This window comes from Sinocyclocheilus rhinocerous, unplaced genomic scaffold (assembly GCF_001515625.1).
Source record: "Sinocyclocheilus rhinocerous isolate Xijiao unplaced genomic scaffold, SAMN03320098_v1.1 scaffold950, whole genome shotgun sequence".
Classification (NCBI taxonomy): domain Eukaryota; kingdom Metazoa; phylum Chordata; class Actinopteri; order Cypriniformes; family Cyprinidae; genus Sinocyclocheilus; species Sinocyclocheilus rhinocerous.
Genome location: NW_015637169.1, coordinates 111,452 through 137,159, shown reverse-complemented (window position 1 = coordinate 137,159; position 25,708 = coordinate 111,452). Strand labels below are relative to the sequence as shown.

The 25,708-nt window shown below is 36.5% G+C and overlaps 3 protein-coding genes across 3 annotated transcripts in view; 1 reads left to right on the top strand and 2 right to left on the bottom strand.

Moving 5' to 3' along the window:
* Window positions 1–11,912, bottom strand: part of LOC107748785 (MKL/myocardin-like protein 1) — a 44,369-nt gene extending 32,457 nt beyond the window's left edge. Inside the window, exons 1-2 of the mRNA XM_016563735.1 lie at window positions 11,874–11,912; window positions 4,893–5,072 (exon numbers count right to left, since the gene is read on the bottom strand). Coding sequence (XP_016419221.1) covers window positions 4,893–5,072; window positions 11,874–11,892 — 199 coding nt within the window. The 5' untranslated portion in view covers window positions 11,893–11,912. The remainder of the gene's footprint in view (window positions 1–4,892; window positions 5,073–11,873) is intronic.
* Window positions 11,913–14,256: 2,344 nt separating this feature from the next.
* LOC107748783 (peroxisomal membrane protein PMP34-like) lies at window positions 14,257–19,639 on the bottom strand. The gene is made up of 9 exons (XM_016563734.1): window positions 19,491–19,639; window positions 18,872–18,932; window positions 18,711–18,777; window positions 18,454–18,605; window positions 16,762–16,878; window positions 16,518–16,666; window positions 15,724–15,819; window positions 14,744–14,829; window positions 14,257–14,566 (listed from the first exon to the last, which is right to left on the bottom strand). Exons 1-9 carry the CDS (start codon window positions 19,563–19,565, stop codon window positions 14,416–14,418), a joined length of 954 nt encoding a protein of 317 aa, XP_016419220.1. The 5' UTR covers window positions 19,566–19,639; the 3' UTR covers window positions 14,257–14,415.
* Window positions 19,640–21,294: 1,655 nt separating this feature from the next.
* Window positions 21,295–23,579, top strand: LOC107748804 (GTPase IMAP family member 7-like). The gene is made up of 4 exons (XM_016563763.1): window positions 21,295–21,372; window positions 21,623–21,698; window positions 21,922–21,999; window positions 22,744–23,579. Exons 2-4 carry the CDS (start codon window positions 21,629–21,631, stop codon window positions 23,577–23,579), a joined length of 984 nt encoding a protein of 327 aa, XP_016419249.1. The 5' UTR covers window positions 21,295–21,372; window positions 21,623–21,628.
* The last annotated feature ends 2,129 nt before the right edge of the window (window positions 23,580–25,708 follow it).

The window sequence follows — 25,708 nt, the reverse complement described above, 5'->3', positions numbered from 1 at the left end:
AGAAGCAGCATGAAGACTGAAGTTATCAGCAGGGAAAGGTGTGTGTGTGTGTGTGTGTGTGTGTGAGACAGCATTACCGCACAACCACAGCTGTTCCTCAAGTCGTTCAGTACACACACACACACACACATTTGTGCTGAGTAGTGTGTGCTTTATTAAACCAGCCCACTCTGCACTCAATGACCTCTCTCTGCTGACAGAATGACACACAAACACACATTCGCAGTCACAGAAGTGTGTTTCTCAATATGAATATATGGCTGAAATTAAAATCTGTGAAAAATGACTTCCTAAAAATGTGCAGATTTCTGGCGGCTGCATGGAGAACATCACAATTGTCTGGTGCAGCTATTTAAAGCTGCTGTATTTATGGTAATGCGTCCAAAGTCTGTCTGACAGCCACACCTCACCGTTAAGGTGTAAAATCGCTCAGTTTGGCAGGTGTTTTAGGAGCCTTTTTTAGCAAATGTGGCGCAGACTTATTCCTGTAGCACATTTGGTTACACGCCGAAGTGTGAGGGTGTAAAATAACCTTGGAGGAGACAAATCAAGAAAGATGCGTGCATTTTATAGATAAACTTAGCACTTAAGAAAATGTGATAGCTCAAGGGTGACAGAAATGACGAACTGCATATCAATGAATAAATGAAGACAGTCCTGTCTCCTGCATCATGAGTTACAAATGGATTCCCTCATCAGTGTTGTTACTGTTAACTAAAACAAAAACTAAAACAATTAAAAATGTTTTTTGTTAACGGAGATAATGCTGAAACGAAATAAAATAGAATTATTATATGGACAAAATGGATCTACTGTAGTGAATGGGTGCCATCAGAATGAGAATCCAAATAAAACCATCACAATAATCCAAAAGCAATCCACACAACTCCAGTCCGTCAGTTAATGTCTTATAAATTTAAAAGCAGTGTGTTTGCAAACAAATCCACCAATAAGATGTTTTAAAGTCATTCTTAAGATGGTTTTTGGCTTGTAAGCGGGCTTGATTCTGCATATTTCTCTTCTGATTCAGACAAGATAACTGGAGAAAGCAATATTATGGATAGAGGTCTCATATTTTAGCTGAATAGCTGGAAGCAATGGTTTTAAGTTAAAAACGTCTTTTGGCTTTTTGCTTCACAAGACATTAATTAATGACTGAAGTCTTCTGGATTATCGTGATGTTTTTATCAGTTGTTTGGACTCTCATTCTGACGGCACCCATTCACTGCAGTGGATCCATTGATAAGCAAGTGATCAAATGATACATTTCTCCAAATCAGTTCCAATGAAGAAACAAACTCATCTATGGCCCTCAGGATGGCCTGAGGGTGAGTGAATTCTCAGCAAATTTTCATTTTTGGGTGAACTATTTCTTTAAAGGAGAAGTTCACTTCCAGAATAAAAAATTCCTGATAATTTACTCACCCCCATGTCATCCAAGGTGTTCATGTCTTTCTTTCTTCAGTCGCAAAGAAATTAAGGTTTTTGAGGAAAACATTCCAGGATTTTTCTCCATATAGTGGACTATAATGGCAGCCAACGGGTGGAAGGCTCAAATTGCAGTTTCAATGCAGCTTCAAAGGGCTCTTATCTAAGGGTCTTATCTAACAAAACTATTGGTCATTTTCTAAAAAAAAAAAAAATAATCTATATACTTTTTAACCACATATGCTCGTCTTGCACTAGCTCTGCGATGCACATGTGCGTCTTCACGCATTGCATAATCATGTTGGAAAGGTCACGTGTGGTTATTTATTTGTCTGTTTTTCGGTTCAAAAGGTAGGGTGAAAAACTCATTTTCTCCTCCAATTTCAAAATTGTCTGACATCGTTGTTTTACCTTTTCTTGTAAAGGGCGTTAGACTTTCTTTGCACGTTCGCTTTGTAAACACTGGGTCGGTACTTCCGCCTACATCACGTGTGCGTGATTACGTAATGTGTGAGGCTCGAGATGAGCATTTGTGGTTAAAAAGTATATCAATTTGTTTGTTTTTTTAGAAAATGACTGGTCGTTTTGCTAAATAAGACCCTTATTTCTCGGCTGGGATCGTGTAGAGCCCTTTGAAGCTGCACTGAAACTGTAATTTGGACCTTCAGCCCATTGGCTCCTATTGAAGTCCACTATATGGAAAAAAAATCCTGGAATGTTTTCCTCGAAAACCTTAATTTCTGCGCCAACATATACAGCGCAACTGTGCTCACAGCGACACGAGTTTGATTCCCGTCTCAAGGTCCTATGCCGGTCCCGCTCCCCTCTCAAAAACGTAATTTCTTTGCGACTGAAGAAAGACATGAACATCTTGGATGACATGGGGGTGAGTAAACAGTCAGGAAATTTTCATTCTAGAAGTGAACTAATCCTTTAAAGCTAAATAGAAATCTAAAAAAAACCCTAATAAAACACTAACAGACACATAGCACATAAAGAACAAATTACTAAATCTTACACAAAAACTACAATTAAAATGAAAACTATGTATATATGTACGTGTATATGTATTATATGAAGTTTATTTGCAAAAACAGATAACTCCGTTTTTATTAATTTTCTTAAATCATGTTTTTTATTGTGTTTTATTGTGTTAGTTAGCTGTATTTTTTAGTTATTATTATAAAACAACCCAACTGCAGTTTGATATTAATTGGAATGCAGGATAAAAAAAAACATGATTTTTGAAATTTTTTAAAAATGGAGTAAAGTCTTACAAGTCATACATATAATGAAGCAACTCTTATACGACATTATGCAACTCATTTTTCCAGTTCCTGTACAGAACGTGCAAGTGACATTGCAGACAGAGTAGAGTGCACGTCTGCAGCCAGACCCTTCTCACTAGGGCCGATCCATTAGCCTCAACGAGGCACTTTAAATCAGGTCGCTCACGGCTGGTTAAAAGCATCTGCTAAATGACTACTCACTTGCCAGACTGTGTATATAGTGCAAGTGATTTCAGGCTGCCCAATACTTTTCCAGGATAAAAATAAATAAATAAAATGAACCAAAGTGCTGAAAAGATCCACTGGGTGGCAGTAGTGACACCTCAGAGATAACGGCTTCTACAACTAGGTTTTTAATCTGAATTTCAGTCTTTCATATTTAGAGCTTGTGGGATGTGAGTGTGGGTGTTTACAAAGATTAGCGATGCAAAATAACCCTAAAAACCATTATTAGCCAGGGGCTGGTCACCATATGCTAAACACAGTTAATCAGCTTAGCCATGTGCGAGCATGTGCACCTTTGCAGATCAGAACACTAAGCCTATCATATCAAATCATAACATTATGTCTATGCCTTAATTGTGCATGTTAGTGAAAGTAAATTTATTTGTTCTGATTTTGATAACCCTTTACAATACGATCCATTACTTAAACGGATAACCACCCAAAAATGAAAATTCGGTCATCACCCTTAAGCTGTTTAAGAGTCATTCTTCTGCTGAACACAAAAGATATTTTGAAGAATGTTAGTAACCAAACAGTTGCTGGTAGCCACTGACTTCCATAATAAGGAACAAAATACTATGGAAGTCAATGACTAAGTTTGGTTACCAACATTATTTAAAATACCTTATTTTGTGTTTAGCAAATGATGACAAATGTTTCATTTTTGGGTGAACTCTATCTTTAATGCAATAGCTAACATTAAAACGAGCAATACATTTGTTACAGCATTTATTTATCTTTGTTAATGTTACTAAATAAAACTGCAACTTTATTTTTAGTTCATGTTAGCTTATGTCCTTTAAATAATATTAAGTAACTTTTGATTCTAATAATGTATTACCACATGCTGAAATTAGCTTTAACTGAGATTAATAAATGCTTCACAGGCATTTTTCATTGTTAGATCAAGTTAATGTAGTTAGCTAATGTTAACAAATGGAACCGTATTGTAAAGTGTTACCATAATTTCTTAGCAATTATTAAAAAAAATCTATTTTTAATTTTGCGATTGCACACAAAGGGTCCAAGATCAGCATCCGATAAGTACTAAATGAAAACAAAATTGCTTGCCAATTGGCTGCTAGGTTTACAAAAGACCAGCAACGAAATGCATTGTCTAGAATAAATCGTACCTCATTTCTTTTACATTTTTGGTTGAAACCTGACCATCAGAAGCTTACCTAGGATTTCTTAAGTTTTATTTCCTCCATAACTCCATGTGGTGACACTGACATATACTGCATGTGAAAAATTCTTCTCATTAAGCCACCCAGACAAAAATATGAGGAACAAAATCAGTCCTGACGTTGTTCTGACAGGCGGTGTTTCACAGAGCGATGGAGACGGGCTCATCTCATATACTGTATGATGCAGTGAGTGACACAATGACCTGCACTGATTGCCAGAAATACATAAGGAAAAGCAGCTAAATAATTCCAGCATGACTGAAAAATAATTTGAGTATGAGATATATTTATGACAAATAAGTTTTCTCGATTCACCTGTTATTGGGTAGTGTGGCAAAAAGTTAATTTTAGACCATCAGCTTAACTCTACAGTATATGCAATTTGCTTGATAAAAATAAACAGCGTACAGTATGTTTACCTAATTTTGAACAAGAAATTTTTTAAAATGGTAAATGTATAGAAGCAATAAGCAACTCTAAACTGTACATTACTGTGATTTTACCAGCACTCTGTACCTAGTAACAATTTGGCTAAAAATAAAATCCTAAATGTTTTTAACACTATTTACGCATCAGAAAATTCTCTAGAGTAAGTTACTGTAATTCAGAAAATAATGGGACATCTGTCATATTGGTATTGGTTATTACATAAGTAAAGCTTATGAATGCTGTGTTCACAAATGCTGCAGTCAGAATTATTGAAGGTTCTATGTCTTAGATTTAATAATTGCATGCAACCGTTTTTGCATTACAATAAGCTCACCATTCTTCCTCTCATGAATAGGAAGCAAGTTGGGGGCGCGCTGAAGAGACAGTTCTTGCAGCTCATTGGTTACGGCATCACTCTGTGGACTGGAGGCGGAGCCTGTGGTATCAGCAGGGGCGGTGACACTGGGACTTGACTCCTCCCCCAGAGTCGCCATAGTCAAAAACAGCCCTAAAACTAAAATAAATAACATTATTAAAAGTAATTACAATAGTCATTCATTGTTTAATACTAAATACTAAATATTAAACATTGTTTAATACTAAATACTTTAAGTTAGTATTTAGTAAGCTTGTATAACTTTAAAGTGAACAAAGTGTAATTTGTGACAATTTTCCAGAATATGTACAAGGATATTTTCCAAGAAAATGTACAACATTGTGAATATGACCTTTAGTTACATAACAAAGAAAAGGGGCATTCTACTCGGAGAGAAAATGTGTGTGTGTGTGTGTGGTGTAGAGTTATATGATCTCACTGCAACAGAAAAAAACAGCGGTAACACAAACTCTGCTGCAAGCATTTTAAGCAGATGACAAACACCATCACCATGGTAACATGTTATAACACTTTCACATACAGAAAGAGAAACACAAGTAGCATCTCTGCAGTGACAGATTGTGAAGGTATTCGACATAACATCATCCCAACAATGAGTCACAAATTCAGTCACGGCCACATGTGCTAATGAGGTTCACCATTTCCAACAATCAACTTCCATTTCAGAATGTTTGCAATATCTGGAACACATCAATGTTTAAAAAGATCATTTTAGAATGTCCGCATTCTGCAACATTTAGGCCTGGTTTCACAGACAGGGCTAAGGCCCTGTCCACACGAACGCGGTTATTTTTAAAACAGCAGCTTTTTCTATGCGGTTTGGCCGTTCGTCCACACGTAAACGCAGCACCAGTTCACTGTAACCGAACATTTTTGAACTCCTGCCAGGGTGAAGATTTTCAAAAACTCCGGTTGCGGTGTTATCGTGTAGACAGCGAAACCGGAGTTTTTGGCTTGTGACGTCGGAGCCTGCGCTGTTATCTCCGCCTACTGGAAACTTTTTCAGGCTTCTGATTGCAGGGTTTCTGCAGACATGAACAAGTTAAATTTATCTTCGGTCTGTCCAATGATTGTAAACAGTCATTAGGTCTGTCAGACTGAAGATATTTTAGCGGTAATAATTAAGACCCATCGAATCCGAATTTAAGACATTTTAAGACTTTTTAAGGCCTTATATTAGGAAAACGTTATTTAAGACATTTTAAGGACCCGCGGACACCCTGTGATTGGACAACATGGCTTTACGGTTGAGATTATATCGCCACCTGTTGGTTTGGCATGCTCTTGACAGTGCTTCACAGCATGCGTTTGCGTTTTCATGTGGACAGAGATTTTTTTTTAAAAACTGAAGAAGGAAAAACTCACATGGCCTTGTGATGTGTGGACATGGCCTTAGACTAAACCAGGATTAGGCCACAGTTAAATTTGGACATTTAAGTAATTTTCAGGCTCAGACTTACATTTTAGTCTGGACTAGGCTTAATCCTTGTCTGTGAAACTGGGGGCTAGAAATGTTACAATGTTCAAAAAAAGATAATTGTAATATGTTTAAATGTAAAGGGAAAAAGGATCATTTTAGAATGCCTGCAACATCTAGAACATTTTAATGTTCAAAAAAGAATTTCAGAATGTTTGCAACATCCAAAAACATCTGAATGTTAAAACAAGAGAGTTTTTGAACATCTGCTACAACTAATGTTTGAATGTTCAGGAAAATGAGAATTATAGAATGACTGAAAAACTAGAACATTTGAATGTTAAAAAAAAAACATCTAGAGTGTTTGAATAAAAATAAAAAATATATATAAAAAATATATATAAAGGATAATTCTACGTGTTCACAATTAGTGCGTGTTTGTAACATCCAGGAAGCATAAAAAATATTTAACACACACAACTCACTTCTTTAAAGGAACTTTTACACTATAATGTAATCATTAAATCACAGATGTCTCTTCTTTCAGAGACATTCAATAAAAACCTCTCAACTTTCTTAGTAAAATGGAGTCTGCTTCATCAGAACTGATCTCAAGTTACAAAAATCCCCATTCAAAAAAAAAAGTTCAATGTCAGATCCTATTACCTTGCTTTGAATAACAGGGAAATTGCATGGTTAATTCAGCTATTTACTGGGAAGTTGCAAACGTCAACAAAACTGCAAACTCAAGCACAGGAGACATATGAAGTAGTTCAGCTCAATTACTTGGTAAAGCCCAATTAATATTTGAGCAATATTTAATGAAGATCTTTCTTAATTTGAGTCTAATTAGGAATTTTAAAAAGACAACTATATTAATGAGTGAGTTATTATCTATTAGTGAATTCTGTTGATTCAGTGGGGCTTTTCACTGAGCTCTTGAAAAAAAAAAAAGTTGCGATAAAACGAACACTTTGTTGCAGAACAAGAGAATTGGTTTTGATAGAAAGATTGTTAGGTGTTTTCAGAAATGCATTTCTCTCTACAGGGTTTGAATACAGAGCAGATATAACAGCTTAGTCATGTGCAAAGTGAGTCACACATAACACACACACACACACACACTTCGTTCTCATCAGGCCATCTGAGCAAAACAGTGCTACTGGAATCTATTGCCATGGTGATGATGTCACAATTGGGAAAACATGATTGACAGGCACATTCTGTTTACATCTCAGTTTCTCAGCACCGCATTTGCTTCGCAAAGTCATTTATTTTTCTTGAATTTCCTTGTTTTTCTTCCCTTTTTGTTTGGTTCACAGAACATTTCTGGGTAGTAATACTAAAAATATGAGTGGGAGTATTTTATGGTGAGTAAAATGTGCTGAGAGCGATGATGAACAGAGGGAAGTGTTGGGAAAAGGGACCGCAAGATTCTCACATGTACTGATGGGGACAGAATATTAAGCAGCAAAAATGGTTTTCAACATCTTAATAATAAGAAAATATAATAATTATATTATATATATATATATATATATATATATATATATAGTTTGTGCAGAACTACTTCCCTCTGCCACAGATTCAAATCTAAAGTTTGACAGTTTAACAGCTGAGCCCAAGCCTCCATTGCTGATTCCAAAACGTCACTTTAGAACTAGTAACGAAGGAAGGTTGAGTTGCTTCATTAAAAGCTTATTGTATTAATGTATTAAGCAGTGTATTATGTATAGCTAGTAGAGTATTATGAGAGACTGACTGAGCGATCGTTATTACCTGCATCTGATACAGCATTCATTCTTCAGATCAATCACATACTCACAATTACTATGAATGTCCAATAGGCTCGTACTATCCTTTCATCTGTTAGGGTGAGTGAAACACAGCCTAATTTTTATTTTTGGGTGAACTAACCCTTTAATGCTGACTCGTAAAAACAGTCTCTTGTCGCCATCTAACTAAAATCACCATCACGAACACACACACCGTTTACCAATACTAAATACTACTATTATTTATAAAAAATAATATTATTTATTGAATGATAATATTTAATAAATAACAACAGCCATCATAAAAGTTGCTAGGCAATTCGTTCAAAAGCAGCGCTCTGATATACAGCAGTGAAGTTACATAAACATGGTGAGATTTTGCCAAAACTATCTGCTCCGGAACAAATAATAGATTAATGAGACCACAGACTGTCCGTTAGATTTACCCAAAACGAATTATAACTCATGTTTAACCAGTATAGAGACATCAAGAGTCAGCGGCAGATTCCAGAAGATCTGGCTGAGGTGAGGCGCTCTCGGGGAGAACCCCCTAGATGTGGATCCAACCACGCCCCCTGGATCTTGTGTTCTGCAGTGAGTGACTACTGCTCTCGGGCGGCTTCATGAGTGCAGAACGGCCGCTGCCGCTCTGGAGCTCACAACAACGTGAAACTTGATTTTTAAATAGACGTTATCTTTATTAACAAACGCTAATCACGGATGACGACACAGACTTTGCTATACTATACACTTAGACGAACTGTAAATAATTTATTGATCATTATGGGAAACTGATGCTCCAGTGCTGGAAACATATTGCACTTACTGACATCATAATCGTACATCACTGCTAACTCTAGGCAGACATTACAGTCTTTCCAATACACTGTTTTATTACCTCCCAGCCAACTGATCTTTTAAGTCCAATTAAAGTCACACATTTTGGTGTTTTGGCTACTTTTTAGGGTGAGGAATGGGATCAGGGTACGACTTACACCCAAGCCTACAGCATTAACACCACGGCTCAACATGTGTTGCATTCTGACTCAACTTTTAATGTGTGGTTGCCCTCAGGTCTTTGAATTGTAAAACTGTGGGCAGGTTTCTTATTTTGGCTTTCATGGTCAGTCCGTTTGCTTTTATCTGGGTCAGAATGCAAAACATCATTCCCTCTGGGAGGAATGCTCTCTGGCGGTACTATCAGCTTCAACGGAAGGCAGTTAGATGGTTTTTCTGTTTACCAAGCTAAACAAGTGAGGCACAGACAAGGCAACAGTTTAAGACTACACACTTCACCCAAAAGATGAGGTCACTGGGTCAGAATATCATGCCGGGTGCCTCTACAAAGTGGCAGCTGGCTAATCCATGCCAGGTGCGACCAGGCCAACTGCTTGGTACTCACCCAAGTGGCACACATTGCCATCTGACTTTCAATCGCACAGTCAAGCAGTCTAATACTGTTATTCTGTCTGAGATACATCAGATTACAGAAGCAAAATGGGCTGTGAATGGCATTTCATATTGACTTTGACTACTAGGCTATATGGCTACCAATTTTGCAACTACAGTGGACAGTATTTCACACATATGCAATTTACTTAGTATTGTAACAGCATGAAGTGAACGTCTTACAATTAGAAGATCTGGAGGGATGTTAAAACAGAGCTTCTGAGAAGTGCAGAGAACATCAGGGGTTTTGGGAATTGCATACGCAGCAGCAAAATAAACACGAACAGCTGTGAAGGGGAAATACCCAGAGGTGTTTACGTGTAGGTGCCTGTGATTCAGTTACCTGATTTATTTCCTGCTCAAAAAACTCCAATGTAATTCCATGTCAGGTGTGAGGCACTATTACCTGAAAGAAAGAAAAATAGGAAAAGAAAAAAGCAAAAAAGTAGCTAATAAAACAACAGCTATGAGATCCATTTACATGAGGGGCATTAAAAAGAATGTTCAATTTGTATTTTGCAAAAAAAAGTATTTTTATATTTGTTAGAAATATTTACATTTATTTATGTTTTATTTTAAGGAACATTTAATAAATATTACTTATTTTTATTATATAAATATTCATATATTTCTTTCCATGCTAGGTTTTCTTTACAGTTTACTTTTTTTTTCTTTTTAAGCTGGAAATGATATAGGCCTAAAAACAAAAACAACAACAAAAACAACACTGGTATCAACAGGCCTGAAACTCTCACACTGGCCCTTGCGATGCCCTATAGTTTTACTTTTTAAAACACACAAGTTTTTGTCGCACAGAGGAATGTTCTGGGCTCAATAAAAGCTCTATCAACAGCATGCCACAGAAAATCATTTTTACTCATGCTTCAGTACCCACATGGGCCGCACAAAGATACCAGAACAGGACTGTTAACATACACAGAAATCCACACAGTAGACAAACTGATTTATACAACGATAAACCATTTATCCACCTAGAACAGCAGTTCCACCGGACCATTTAGGCAACCCAAACAACACTTAAGTGCTGTGAATTAAGTGAATTAAGTGAATTAAGTGCTTTATCAAAAGTACAAGTTGCACATTTCTGCTGTTGATAAAATCGAACTTGTTTTAAACCCGGAACATTCCTTTGAAACCTGCGCTGCAAGACAAAAAGCACGAAAGTGAGAATGACTAAAAGAACACAGACATAAGAGACACACTGACAGGGATACACGAGGACTGTCGGTTTTATCAATTTAAGCTGGTTTATCGCAGAGTCTCCTGTGTGAGATGAAGCATAAGTTTGGGTTCCTTTTGTCCCACTTTATTTTGTTACTAGTCTATGAATCATAAGCTCACAAGTCATGCTTGTTGATCATAAACCGTGTTATTACTGTGTATATATGGAATATCTTGTATTCATGTTTCCATTCTGCAGTTAAAATGCTGATGTGACAGAAAGCGCAATCAATAAGTCTCATGCATCATGCAATACATCTCAAGACACTTACAACAGAACCTTGAACCCTAAGAAGCCTAAAAAGCATTTGACTTAGCAAACCACTAACGTTAATGCAAAACAGAACATTACACTATTGTTTATAAGGCTATAATGCAGTTATATAGTTCAAATGCATCTTTATGACCATCGGCTTCAACCAGACAAAAAAAAAAAAGAGTCTGATGGTAATACCATGGCACTCTAACACACCTTGGTACTGTATGCTTACAGTATTCATACACTGTGGTATTTACATGGTAGGACAATACATTCATGTAAAAGTGCAGAAAACATGGTATTACCATGCCCATACCATACTGCTTTTAACCCAAAGGCAAAATAACACACTTAAAAGGCTGAAAATAACATATGTTAAGAGCGGTCATAACATGCCAACCCACCTAATGACAGATGCATGCAATAAAAGAATAAAAACACCATGTCATGATGCATGTTACATAACAGTCCCACCTTCACAGCATCAGGACCACAAGCCCCCTCCCGTGCCCACTGTGGCCAAGGTGACCTGTATCCCTTATAACCTTCAGTCAAACGTTTGACAGCCCCCCAAAACATGCTGTCTCACCTAGCAAGCACCTTGACAAGCAAACTCAGGCCATGTGCTTGCTGTTCCCAACTACACAGTACAACTTCCAGCAAGCTTATAATGCAATATTAAACACCATGAAAGCATTCGAATAAATGACTGCGCATGCACAGCTGCTGCGTGTCAAACCAAGTCTTAAAAATAATAAGTTTAACAGTTGTCTTACTGTACAGTGCTTGATCCATCCTGGTCTGCACTCCACCCACTAATCGTTTCCGATATCCAGTAAACTTCAACCGGAAACCCGCCTGTTTTTAGGACTCATCCAATAGTGGGCGAAGACTCTGAAGAACGACATTGCGGACAGCCAATAGACTCACTCAGAAGATTTCCGCGAACCCACTAAGCCAATAACATTTCGCTGCTCGGTGTTCTCGGTGGAACAAGTGGACCAATTAGAATGCTCCCCGGTTGTGGTGGAACGCTCAGCGTTGAGATTCCACCACAGGAATAGATAAGTGTGTACCATGGTAATTAGCATGTACATTAGTTTTTTGATACAGTAAAAATTATATTAATTTAATTTAAATGGTTTCAATTTAATTCATATTTAAATACTATACTTTATAGTGCACAGACATCTCTAATAACACAAAACATTCTATTTAGGTTTTATTTGATTTGATTTGATCTCACAATGGAGGATTCGGCTTTCTGAGTACTCAAGCAACCCCTGAACTAACAACATTAGTAGTAGTAGTAGTAATAATAATAATAATAATAATGCGTGTAATAAGTAAAAACATTTTTATAAATACATTATTTGGATTTATTTTAATAAAAAAAAAAAATCTTTAATAAATCACTAAATCATGGGGACATGGAAAGCTACATTTCCTTTTGACAGAGTTTTGAGTTGAAGTACAGCACAAAAAGAGGGCTCTTACTGCCTCCTGGAGGCCAATTTATGCAATTGCCTGTTTTTCTGACCCTATTAAAATGTAGGTTGCTTCTATTGAAAGCAAAGATAAAAAATAAATAAAATAAAATATAAAAAAGCAAAACAATCAATGTTATACCACATTAGGTATAACATTAGGTATAATTACAGTCACCACTGATAAGCTACCACTCAATATTGTAGAAACCTAATTTGCTGTAAAGTTTCTTTGCAACGATTTGTATCGTGAAAAGCGCTATACAAATAAACTTGAATTTAATTTAATTATCATTGATCAATTATTTTATTGTAGAAACATTATACAACTTTTATGTGACATGACATCAATTATAAAATCTACAGTAAGTAGTCATTAATGAATAATCTAAATTATTTATATCTGGATTCATCTGACAGACCTTGGATGTGTAATTATTAATAAATATTTTAATTTATGTTAATGGATTCATTGACATTCAATAATAAACATCCACATTTTATATTCAAACATAACTGTAACTGTACGCATTCTAGTACAGTGTGAACATCAGTGCTGAGAGAGAAATTATTTTATTATCTAAATTTCAGTATGGATTCCCACAAGTCTATACATAAAGCATGCACTTGAGCTTCAGTGTCTTAAACCTACTTTGCAACAGAAAGTGCCTTCTGTGCATAACTGTGGTTATTCTACATCCCCTTATCAAGAAAGATTGAAAAAAAAGAAGAAGTTATTTTTATGTCCAGACTGTAAACATTTTAGGTTAAAGGTCAGTTACAGTCTCAGTGGCTTTGTGTTGTCAAGTGAAATCAAGTATCACCAACACAGAACCAGAAAAACTAGTCTGGAAGTTGTTTTCGTACGGTAAACTGTATCAATGCAGGAAGGCAGATCTAAGAGCAGGCTCCAATGTTGACAGCAATGATCTTACAAAACAGATCAGTCACATGCATCATTTTCTTTTTGACGCTATGTAAAGCAGTCCAGATTTGTTGGTATTCATAAACAAAATCAGTTCCTATTTTAAATGAAGTAAAAAAACTACATGAAATACTGACCAAGGTATTGACCTATTAAGGCCATTTTGCATTAAAGAGTACATACAATAATTATTTAAGTGGGATTGATTTCAGTACTATTGCATACATTCTATTTGTGATAATTATTTATATTAATGCACTATCAATCAAAAGTTTGGACACACTTACTCTTTCTTTTAGTATGTTCTTAAGAATTTCTGAATAATAGTAAAGTCATTAAACTATGAAATAATGGAAGTGAGAATTAAAAAAACAAAAAAAAAGGTTCACAAATCAAAAATGTTCTATATTTTATCTTCCTTGAAATAGCCACATTTTATATCTAGTTTATACTGTAAACCTGGTAATCTATGAATCAGTGTTATTTTAGTATTATGTATATACTAATAAAGCATTATTCATATTTTAAATTAGCTATTGTTTTATATTTTCAGTCTTCATTCTAATATTAGAGTTTAAGTGTTTTTTTTTTATTTCTATGTAGCTTTTTAGTTTTAGTAATTTTTGTACTTACAACTTAATTATATTTATATTTTATTTTCTTATTTATATTTTAATATTTATATTATATTTTATTTATTACAATTACTGAAGCCTATAGATCAAAATGTTTTAAAGATCATGAGAAACACAAACTGAGTCAAGTGTGTCTAAACTTTTGAGTGTTCCTGTCCATTTTGATCATTTATAAAAATTTAAAATAAAACTTTTCAATTGACTATTTTTCATAACACAGGTATACTCAGTTCCTATGACATCAGTGAGCTAATAAACCTCCTGTGAGAGGTCAGCGGGCCGTCATTGTGCGTCTGAGGCCCATGACCCTGAAGGTGGTGTTGGCGATCTTCTCGTACAGTAAGAACATCAGTGCGGCAGTGAGGACCGTCTGAAGCAGCTTCGCCTCCAGGCCTTTAAACAATCCCAGCACACCCCACTTTCTGCAATAAATCAATCAACAAACATCTCAGTTCAAGCGGAGGAGTTCAGATGTCAACAGAAACCAATGAATCACTTGACAATAACTTGCGTGACAGCTACTGAAAATGAACTGCAGAGTGAAATATGTTAGCACTACACAGGCAAAATCAGGTCAGGTGAAATGTGTGTTATTCTACCTGACTCTATTGATCAGCAGATACATGACAGATCTCAGGCTGTTCAGGAGTTTGGACTGATCTGCGGGCTGCCCATGCTGTCCAAACTGAACACAAACGAGAACGACAGATAAAACAGACAATATTACCATTACACAAACAAAACTGAAGCTTCAGAAAAAGTGTGGTTCTCTGGTTTCATATATCACAGCAGATCTGAACTAATGGATGCAAATGCAAAGAATAAAACTAACCTAACCATATAATCATGCATAGTTTAGAGAGCGAAAAACCAACTCTTAGAAGGGAGGGAAAACTCTTCCCTTACTTATCTATTGTTGTTGACATCAGTGGTCACATGTCCAATCTGTATAGTTTTTAGGTGCAAATTCATCTGTGATTTACATCTGTGACAAATGTTTTTATTACTGTTCTGTTTTAATATATTTTAAAGTGTAATTTATTCCTGTGATGATCTATCTATCTATCCATCCATCTATCCATCTATCTATCTATCTATCTATCTATCTATTCAAACTTCTTCAAATGAACACTATTAAAACTTTTACTCTATTAAAAATTACTTCAGTCTTCAGTGTCACTAATGTGATCCTGATATGATGATTTGCTGATCAAGAAACATTTCTTATTATTATTGATGTTGAGAACAGTTGCTCTGCTTAATATTTTTTTTTGGGAATCTGTGATACAGATTGTTTGATTAATATCAATTGTAACAGTGTCCATTTAATGCATTTTTGCAGAGAATTATTATTTTTTTCTTACTGGCCTCAAACATTTGAACAGCTGTATATAAGCTCCTTTTAAATAAAGTCTTTATTTCTTTCAAAATGTCTTTCTTACCAACCCCAGACTTCTGAACTATTTTATACAGGATATAAAATCAAAGACCTGCAACAAAATCAGTTGAGAACCAATAATCCAATATGCATGATATGAGCTGATTGGGCAAATATAAACTAAACGTATTCTGGTCTTACCCGTAGAACGGATTGAACTGTCTGTAGAGGGTAGGTTATGGTGGTTGCAACGGCCTTGGCAATGGCTCCAATAAGAAACACCTCCACTGAGGAGAGCTATAAACAATCAGACAGAAATATAGTGGAAAAATAGTCAAGTTAAACAATGAAGAGTCTGTCTTTCCTCTATAACACTGCTAACACTGCAGGTTGTCATAGAAGATTTAGTCAAATTTTCATGCTCGCGTAAATTGTGCGTTTACATTCCATCTCCGTTATCACGAAACCCACAACTTGATGACAGAATGTAGGTTTTTGGGTGAAGAAACTTAAATATGTAGATAAATCAACATGCTGTTAACACAGAGGAAACCGCATATTAAAAGTCAAACCAAAACACTGATATGTTCTAATTTAAACTTCAAAGGACTGTGACATCATCCTTGGTTACCAAGGGGTTACATAACCATATTTCTATGTTGCTATGGTAACAATGCACGTCTACGGCCACATGTGGGGTCGTTTACTCATACTCAACAGATGCTTGCACATGAATACAAGCATCTAAATGAGCTAATCATCATCTGCATGTTTTTTAATATCAGAAATGCTGTAGTTACTGTTTCCCAGGCAACAGAGATCTTGTGAATAGACTCATCTGTTTATTTATATGTTGTCATGATTGAGTATGCAGAGAGATGATTCAAAGTTTTTACATTACTGTATTAGCTTTAATATGGTAAAAGTTTCTTACAATGAAATTGAGTCAATTATAAACAATAAAAACTGTTCTGGGATCAGCAGCCTGCTCTGACCTCTCTGTCGACTCCCCTCATGAGCTGCCTCTTCAGACCCTCGTAGATCATGAACTGCACGGCTGGATTGAGCACCAGCAGCAGGGAGGGAAACGTCCCGTTCCATAACGCACCCACTCCTTCCCGCTGCATGATCTGTACAAACGCATCTAAAGAGAGACGGATCACCTTATATCATCACTGGACACACATTTGAATTAAAGGCAATGAAATGAAGATCATGTATGATGTCTTTTAAAATGACCAATAATTCCGTTGTAGTGTGTGGGCTGTATGTCTTCATTTCTGAATTTCGCCCCCTGCAGTTTCAGTCTGGTATTGACTACCCAGAGCGGAGTGGTCACAAGAACATTCACTACACCTGAAGGAAGACAGAAAGGTTTAGAACATATGAAGATGTTTTGATAAGAATGTAGGTAACCGAACAGTTGCTGGTAGCCATTGACTTCCATAGTATGGAAAAAAATACTATGGAAGTCAATGGGGACCAACAGCTGCTTGGTTACCAACATTCTTCAAAATATCTTCTTTTGTGTTCAACAGATTAAAAAAACAAAAAAAAGTAAATCAAGTAAATCAAACTTTCATTTTGGGGTGAAGTATCCCTTTAATAATGTTTTTTTATTATTGCTAATGTTGAAAAAATTCTAAAAATGTTTTTGCTGCTTAGTATTTTTGTGGAAATCATGATACATTTTTTTAAAGGATTCACTTTGGATCAATTGAATGCATCATTGCTAAATAAATGTATTAATTTCTTTTTCTTTTTTTTTTTATTTTACCCCAAACTTCTGAATGGTACTACCCAATAATGATTACCACAAAAAAATAAAAATAAAAAAAAAAATAAAAATCATTCAGGTCTCTGTATAAATAAGCAGCAAAACCGTTTAATAATTCACAATATTATTGTTCGAAACGAAGATAACTCGAAATGAAAAGAAGAAACGAAGTAATATAAAGCTAAATTGTGCTTCCCCACAAGGGAAGCACCAAAAATACATTCATACATTTCTGTTTAAATACTGGTTGCACAAAATATATACACTGCCATTCAAAAGTCTGGGATCAGTAAGATTTTTAAATGTTTTTTAAAGAAGTTTCTTATGCTCAACAAGGCTGTATCTATTTGATCAAAAATACAGAAAAATAAATATTATTGCAATTTAAAATAACTTCAGTCCCACATGATCCTTCAGAAATCGGTCTAATATGCTGATTTATAATCAATGTTGGAAACAGTTGTGCTGTTTAATTTCTTTAAAAAAAGAAAGAAAGAAAGAAAAATTTACTGACCCCAAACTTTTGAATACCACTGTATATTGTAACACAAAATTTCTATTTTGAATAAACACTGTTCTTTTTAACTTTTTGTTCATCAAAGAATCCTGAAAAAAAATATCACGGGTCCCAAAAAAAATATTCATACTTTTATTCAGCAAGGATGTGTTAAATGGATAAAAAGTGATAGTAAAGACTTATATTGTTAGAAAATATTTCTATTTTGAATAAACACTGTTCTTTTTAACTTTTTATTCATCAAAGAATCAAAGAAAAATGTATCACAGGTTCCAAAAAAACATATTAAGCAGCACAACAGTGATAACAAATCAGCATATTAGAATGATTTCTGAAGGATCATGTGACACTGAAGACTGGAGTAATGATGCTGAAAATTCAGTGCTGCGTCAGAAATAAATTATTATTATTTTAAGTATATTAAAATAAGAAACCAATTTTAGAAATTGCAATAATGTTATAATTCCACAATATTACTGTTCTTCTGTATTTTTGATTAAATAAATACAGCCTTGATGAGCATAAGAGACTCCATTAAAAAACATTAAAAATCTTACTGACCCCAAACTTTTGAACGGAAGTGTACGACAGAAACTATTGCATTTTTGATCATTTCATGTTTTTGAAAAAAGCAAACCTGCAGCAATGCCAAAAATGAGGTCTCGTCCTGGTGTTGACCTCTGACCTTGCAGCCAGGTGGCCTTCAGACTATGGAAGCAATAGAAGTAGACGAAGTTTGAGCAACAAAGGCTGCAGATCACTGGAAACCAGCCTCTATATGGAGCTAACCTGGAGAGAGAGAGTAAAAAAAAAAAAAAAAGCATGGTTATGCTTGCAACCTGAAATGAAAAAGATAATAACACAAAACAAAGAGATGCATGTGAAATAACTTACAGACCCTCCTCCTTGATGATCTCAGACAGAATGGCTGGGGTAGATTTGGCTTTCCGCTTGTCATCAACTGCACAGAAACAGAAAGAAATGGGTCACGTATTTTAAAACACGAACAAAAGTCAAGTCAGCAGGAAATTAAACTCATGTGTTTCCCTTTTTACCTTGCAGCCTGAGCCGGGCTGTGTCAAGAGGAAAGAAAACAGCCATTGCTGTTACACTGCCCTACAAACAAACAAATAAATCACTTTAAATAAACAGATTTTAATATACTCAAGGGATTATCCTTAGGATAGATAGATAGATAGATAGATAGATAGATAGATATTATACTATACTATACTATACTATATAATATAATATAAAACATAACATTATATTACAATAATATAATATTAATTATATTACATTATATTATATTTGGTATTATAGCATAATAACATATTTTTCTAATAATAAAAGTTATTACTATAATTAAAATTTAAATAGTAAATTAAAAATATGAAATGAAACGAAATATTATCTTGCATATTACTATATAAAATACTACTATATATCTTAATAATAATATTATTTTTTTGTCATATATAACATGCTGACTTTAAAGGTACAAAGCAAATAAGAAAGCCACATTTTATTTCATTTCTTCTTGATTTGTTTTTAATTTTGTCACGCAGCAGGTAGAGGTCAGGAAAGTAGATAAATGTGCGTACATGTATCATCATTCAAAAGCTGTAAATCATGTAAAAACCGTACAGTTGAGATGAAAAGCTGTGTTTTTACCATCGCACCGGCGACTGCATGCACGAGACTCTCGTATGAAAACACATCCAGGAGTTTCAAATCTTTAGAGCCCATCCTCGGAAACTCTAAGGTGCAATTGCAAAGTGACTTTCTTTATTTTATTTAGCTAAAAAGCAAATAATATTATTTCTGAGTAATGATTTAAAACGGTATAAAACTACGACGTTTTCTTTGTTGTTTTAGTGAGGGGGCGTGACTCCCACACAGCTGATGGTTTCTCTTAGTTACCATACAAACCGGAAGCGCCCTTGCCGGTATAAAGTATGAGCGGAAATACATTCCAATTCTCGTTGCTTAGAGCCCATACAGAGCTCCAGAGAAGAGATTTCCCTGTCAACGTCCACTTCCGGGTCCGATTTAGCCAATGGAAACGCTTGTAGAAGTTTCCTCGACGATGATTGGAGAAAAGTTGCACTTGACCTCGAGGTCTGTAGCCAATCAGAAACGTTAACCGCTCCCACAGCTTTGAATAAAGGGGAACTGTAAGCGAAAATATACTGTTTATTTACGCTGAATGGACATTTAATAGGGGAAATATGACTGTCTCAGATATGATTAAACAGGTTTCTCTTTCAAATCGTTATAAAACAATCATACAAAAATACTCAGACTGGCCTGCTTTATTGTATATATTGTATCGTTCTCAGAAAAGGACGAGGCGTTTTGATGTACAAGGGGTGTTTATTTGGGCTGTTGTCGGCCACAACCCACGCCGTACACACCCCGACTTCTAAGAGAACTGCACTTGAACCAGCGAGGCACTCTTTTACTCCCCTCCTTCTCTGTTTCCCCTTACACACACACAGGGGCGGAGCCTCTTTTCACATCCAACTCGAACATCCAATAACAGTTCGCAACACAAAAATGAATAAAGTGCAACACTAACATTAAGCACATTGTTATCTATAACACAACAACATTTTAAACATGCTACAATATATATGCGTTATGAAGTTCAGTTTATGTACTAAAGCAAAAGACAGTAAGATGTACCATCTGCCAGTGCAAAAATTTAAATACATAAATTAATAATCATGTTAACAATGATTAAATGCTTTATTTTTCAAAGAAATAATAAGACAAAAAAAGGAAACCAAGAATTTGTTTATTATAGGCCCTATAAGGCATGGTCACAATAACTGTTAAAGAATATTAGATAACAGATATTGTGAAATGTAGCCACAGCTCAAACTACAGTGAAATTAAAGGCAGAGTAAGTGATTTCTGGTAGCCAATGTTGATATTTGAAATCACCAAAACAAACACGCCATTTTTATCCGCCATCTCTATCTTTCTGTCGCTCGGCTCGGCTAATGTCCGTCCCATGCACTGAAAGCTCTCTCCTACACATCACGAGTAGACACGTCCCTTATTGCTGATTGGCTACAAGTTTGTTTTGCTATTCGGCCCGAATCAGTTTTCTAAAGTGTTTTTGAAAAATCACATACCCTGCCTTTAAAAGTGTCTTGACTGGTTCACATGTATCATTATTTCCAGGTGTGTGTTCAAATGTTGTCAGCCTAATCTACTCTATTACTCAGTTTGAAAACTAACCCCCACTTTCAAGGCTGGAGGGGCATTTTTCACTGGAACAGAAAAGGACATGCCAAACAAACTCTATATACTTGACTAACATGTCAAACTAGTCCTGTGCCTCAATGAAACCCTTGTCGAATGAAGTGATCGCATCTTTCAACAAGACCAGCCCTCTACCTGAAGTCGACAGGCTACCTGTGTGGATTACATTACACCTACCTTCAAACAGAAATACTCTTCATTGCACAGAAGAAAGCAGCATATTTCTTAGAGACTCTTCATATGCAAGTGTGTCAGTGCTGATCTCTAAACTTCATCAACTGTGGTAAGTAATTTTCTTTTCTACTTGATGTTATACTTTTATGATGCAGAATAAGCAGAGTGAAACTAAACTTTTCATAAATAGCAGATCAGGGACCTTTTGCTTGTTTTAAGCATCTTACAAATGTTATTGAGGTTTATGCTTAAAATGAGATTAGTGCAATAATATTTTACCGGAAAACAAGACAAAAATACTGAATAGGAGAATGACATTCTGCAGTTTGATGCTTGCAATTCTCTTATTTTTACATCAGAAAATAATGACTCTTCATGATAATATGGACTCAGAGGAAGATGAGAATGATTCTGCATTGGATTCATCAACCAGCTGTAAGTCACAATGAATAGCAAAAAACAATCTGTTTACAACATCTTATGACATCTCTAATGACATTATTATACTAACTATTCAATACAACATTTTAACTGTCAATGACTATCAGATAAGGAAGATCAATGTTTTTTTCATTAATATTTCTTAAAGATTACACAGCAAATAGCCTGTCAATATAAAATGTCTTATTTAGACTCAAGCAGTAACTTTTTTTCACAGATGCAACACATGAAATATTGTATGAAAATGTGCCAAACGTAGAGGAAACCAATTTAACTGAATCAACAAATGAACATGGTGAGATATTTTATGGCATCCACATTTTTCTTAAAGATCTAAACTTTTTGTTAACCCTTGTGCTGTGCAGAAAATCCTGTAACTAATTTGGTGTTCCAGTTCCAAAAATGACCAGCCTTTTAAAAATTGCTCGTAAATCTCTCATTATGCTATACTGTCAGCAAATCTTAGATTCAAATTTTTGTCAACTTGTTTTCTTTCAATTAGCACAGGTTTTATATATATATATATATATATATATATATATATATATATTTTTTTTTTAAATGATTGGTCATATAGGGCTCACTGATCTGAGCTTATGCACCTGAAAAAAAAAAAAACATTATTTGTGGGTAATTTTGGCAATGTTCACTCAAAAACTTGTGCATAAGCTCTGGTCAGTTAGGCCTGCAATTAATCACTTCCAAAAACAAAATACAAAACCTGTGCTAACTGAAAGAAAACAAGTCGAGAAAAGTATTGAATCCAATATTTTGAATTTTTTTTTTTTGTAGGCAGGACCACCAGGGAAAATACCCCAAAAAGAACAAAAATTATTTTTTTCCCATTAAATATGTAATTTAACATTGTCATGAAGGATGACTAAAGCATTTTGGAAACTTCATGTAGTGTCACCCTGATACTTACATTTTAATTAAATTTTTCAAGTTATTAAAATGAACATGGACAGACTATAAGGGTTAAACAGTGATCTTAAACTCTTTCTGTGATTAAAACCTTGATATTTCATGATTGTGGCAGAGGAATTGCGCATCATGTTACTTGGTGCGAGAGGGTCTGGAAAAAGCTCCACCGGAAACACCATCCTCAGGTGCAATGCTTTTAAATCAGACATGCAGCTGAGCAGAGTCACACAGTTCTGTGAAAGAGCATCTGGGAACATCAACGGCCGGACCGTGGCCATAATCGACACGCCGGGTCTGAACAGGATCAGCCATACGGAGAGGGAAGTGACCCGAGAGATCCTAAAGTCCATCTCTCTGTATACTCCAGGACCACACGTGTTTCTGCTGGTTATGCCTGTTGGGAACTTAACTAATGATGACAAAAGCATGCATAAACTCATCGAGAGCATGTTTGGGGAGAGTATCTGGAAGTACACCATCATCGTGTTCACTCACGGAGATCGTTTGGAGGGAAAGGCGCCAAATGACGTCATCGCGTGCTCAGACAAGGAGCTCCGCAGTTTCATCCATAAGTGCAGCGGTGGGTTCCTGTTCTTCAATAACAAAGACACGACAAACTATGAGCCCGTGACAGAACTCTTGAAGAAAGTCGAGACCCTCGTGGCCATCAATGGAAAGAGCTGCTACGTGTTGTCTTTTTATCCGGCCTCAGAGAGGAAGATCAGGAAGAAAATGGAGAAGATTTTAGAGAAGAGAAAGGAGAACATTGCACAGAAGGAGAGAGAGCTGGTGATATACGGCAGAACTGAGCAGGAGGCGGAAAGAAAAAAGCGGGAACTTTGGAGAATGGAAGAAGATGATGCAAGAAAAAAGGCTGGGAATCCAGCCAAACAAAATATGTCCATCAGTCTAGCCAAACGCCACTCATCAGGCCAAAAGTGTTCCACCTAGAAACTCTAACAATTATTTGACAAAACTTGCGTGATTATATATGTGATTCTTGTCTGAGTAAAATGACTGTTTTTAGTGTAGGCTAATGTATGAAAATATATGTGCCAAAACATCTACCAAATGACTGAGAGGTTATATCTTTTCCATAAATTCTATCATTAATGTCAAATATGATGTCTGATAAATTTTGTTCATTCAAATTAAATCACTATAATACCTGGGAAAAAATGCTAAATCAGTGTAAAAATACCTCGGAAGAAGAAACTTTTACATAATGAAAAACTATCAACTGAATTGAGAAAAATCGTCTCAGGTTACGTATGTAACCATGGTTCCCTGAGTAGGGAACGAGACACTGCGTCCTCTAGGGGTCGCTATGGGGAACGCCTCGTCGTGACCCGTGTCTGAAGCATACATTGAAAAAACACCAACAACACGTTTGCCGGCGACAGCCATGACGTCACTACCGGTGCGACTATAGTATAAATAGGCACCGGGAGAACACATGATCCACTTCTTCGTCTGAAGCTTGAGTCCGAAGCATGGCAAGAAACCTAGAGGACGCAGTGTCTCGTTCCCTACTCAGGGAACCATGGCTACATACGTAACCTGAGACGTTCCCGTTCAAGGGAACTTCGAACTGCGTCCTCTAGGGGTCGCTATGGGGAACGGTATACCCACGCCACCGTCTGAAGCATACATTGAAAAAAAACCCAGGATTTTAGAAAGAACGCAAAGTACTAGCGTGCGAACTTACCACAGTGTGGATTTTAGAAAGTGTACAAAGACTAACGTGCACACTTACCATAACATGGATTTAAAAACCGTTCTAAGGGGCCCTCGTGGTACTCTGAAAGAGCAGCCCATAGATGGAAATGGTGCATCCCAAAACACTATGTTTGAGTGTCAACTCAACTCAACATCAACTCGATCTAAGGTATACTGCTGGAATTGCTAGCAGTAAATCTCTAGCTGAGGGAGCAAACACCCAGCTCTCAACGAGAGGGGCTCGACCTACAGCACAAACGTTAGAGATCAGAAGGGTAAGCGTACTGCAAGCTCTGGGAAAATAGAGAACTCAACTCTCACGTGAGAGGAGAACTCCGAATTCAGAAAGGAGTAGCGTGCTCATAGGTAACCCTTTTGTTAAAAGGGGAGCACTGCTAAACACTACCACGAGAACAGCCCACGGAGCGAGGAATCCAACTCCTCAGAAGGGAGAGAATTCAAACGCTCAAAAGAAAGCACCATGCTCATAATAACCCTCAATGGTGAGGGAGCGATGCTTCCAAAGTGTATCGACAGAGACACACTGGTTGAGTGGAGCCCAAGGTACCGGGGTCTAAACCAACTCAGAGAAAGGGAACGAGGCTAATAACGCGTAACCCTTACCATACAGGATTTCAGAAAAGTGCGCAAAGCATAACGTGCACACTTACCACTATATGGATTTTAGAAAGTGCGCAAAGTTTAACGTGCGCACTTACCATAGTATGGATTTAAGAGTTTTCCAAGCATCTGTTCACAGATACCCGGAAGTACTGAGCCAAACGGGAGAGGCAAGCTCAAATACAACCCTCTAAGGCGAGGGGAGCACTGCCTGAGACAGCATTACACAAGAAGGTTCTCGCAAATGCCACCTATACTTCCTGCTCGATGCCTCAGCAAAAGGGGATATCCTGGTGATCGGGAGGCCCCTCAGGGCGACCAGACAGGGCAGCCTAAAAGCATAAGCCCGGCCCGGACATCCAGGAAATTCTGCAGTGCCGTGCCGGGGGCCTGATGATCAGGAAGGCTCCCGCAGAAGCCTGTGACCTGGCCGCATGATCCAGGAAGCATGAAGCCGAAACCATGCTATCATACCGGCTGGACATCATATCGACGAGTGAAGTAAACACTGCAAGTCGAGCACCAGATTTCTGAATCCAGCAGAGAGGGTGCTCACCGAGGACCTACCCTAGAAAAAGGACAGAAACACACAGATCCCGGGAAACACTTCAAAGAAAGCTAGCAGAAGGATTATACACAACCACCAGCGCATTAAATACACACACACACACATACATATATACATATATATATATATATAGAAATGGATCGTACTCACCCACCATGGTGGACCGAAGAAG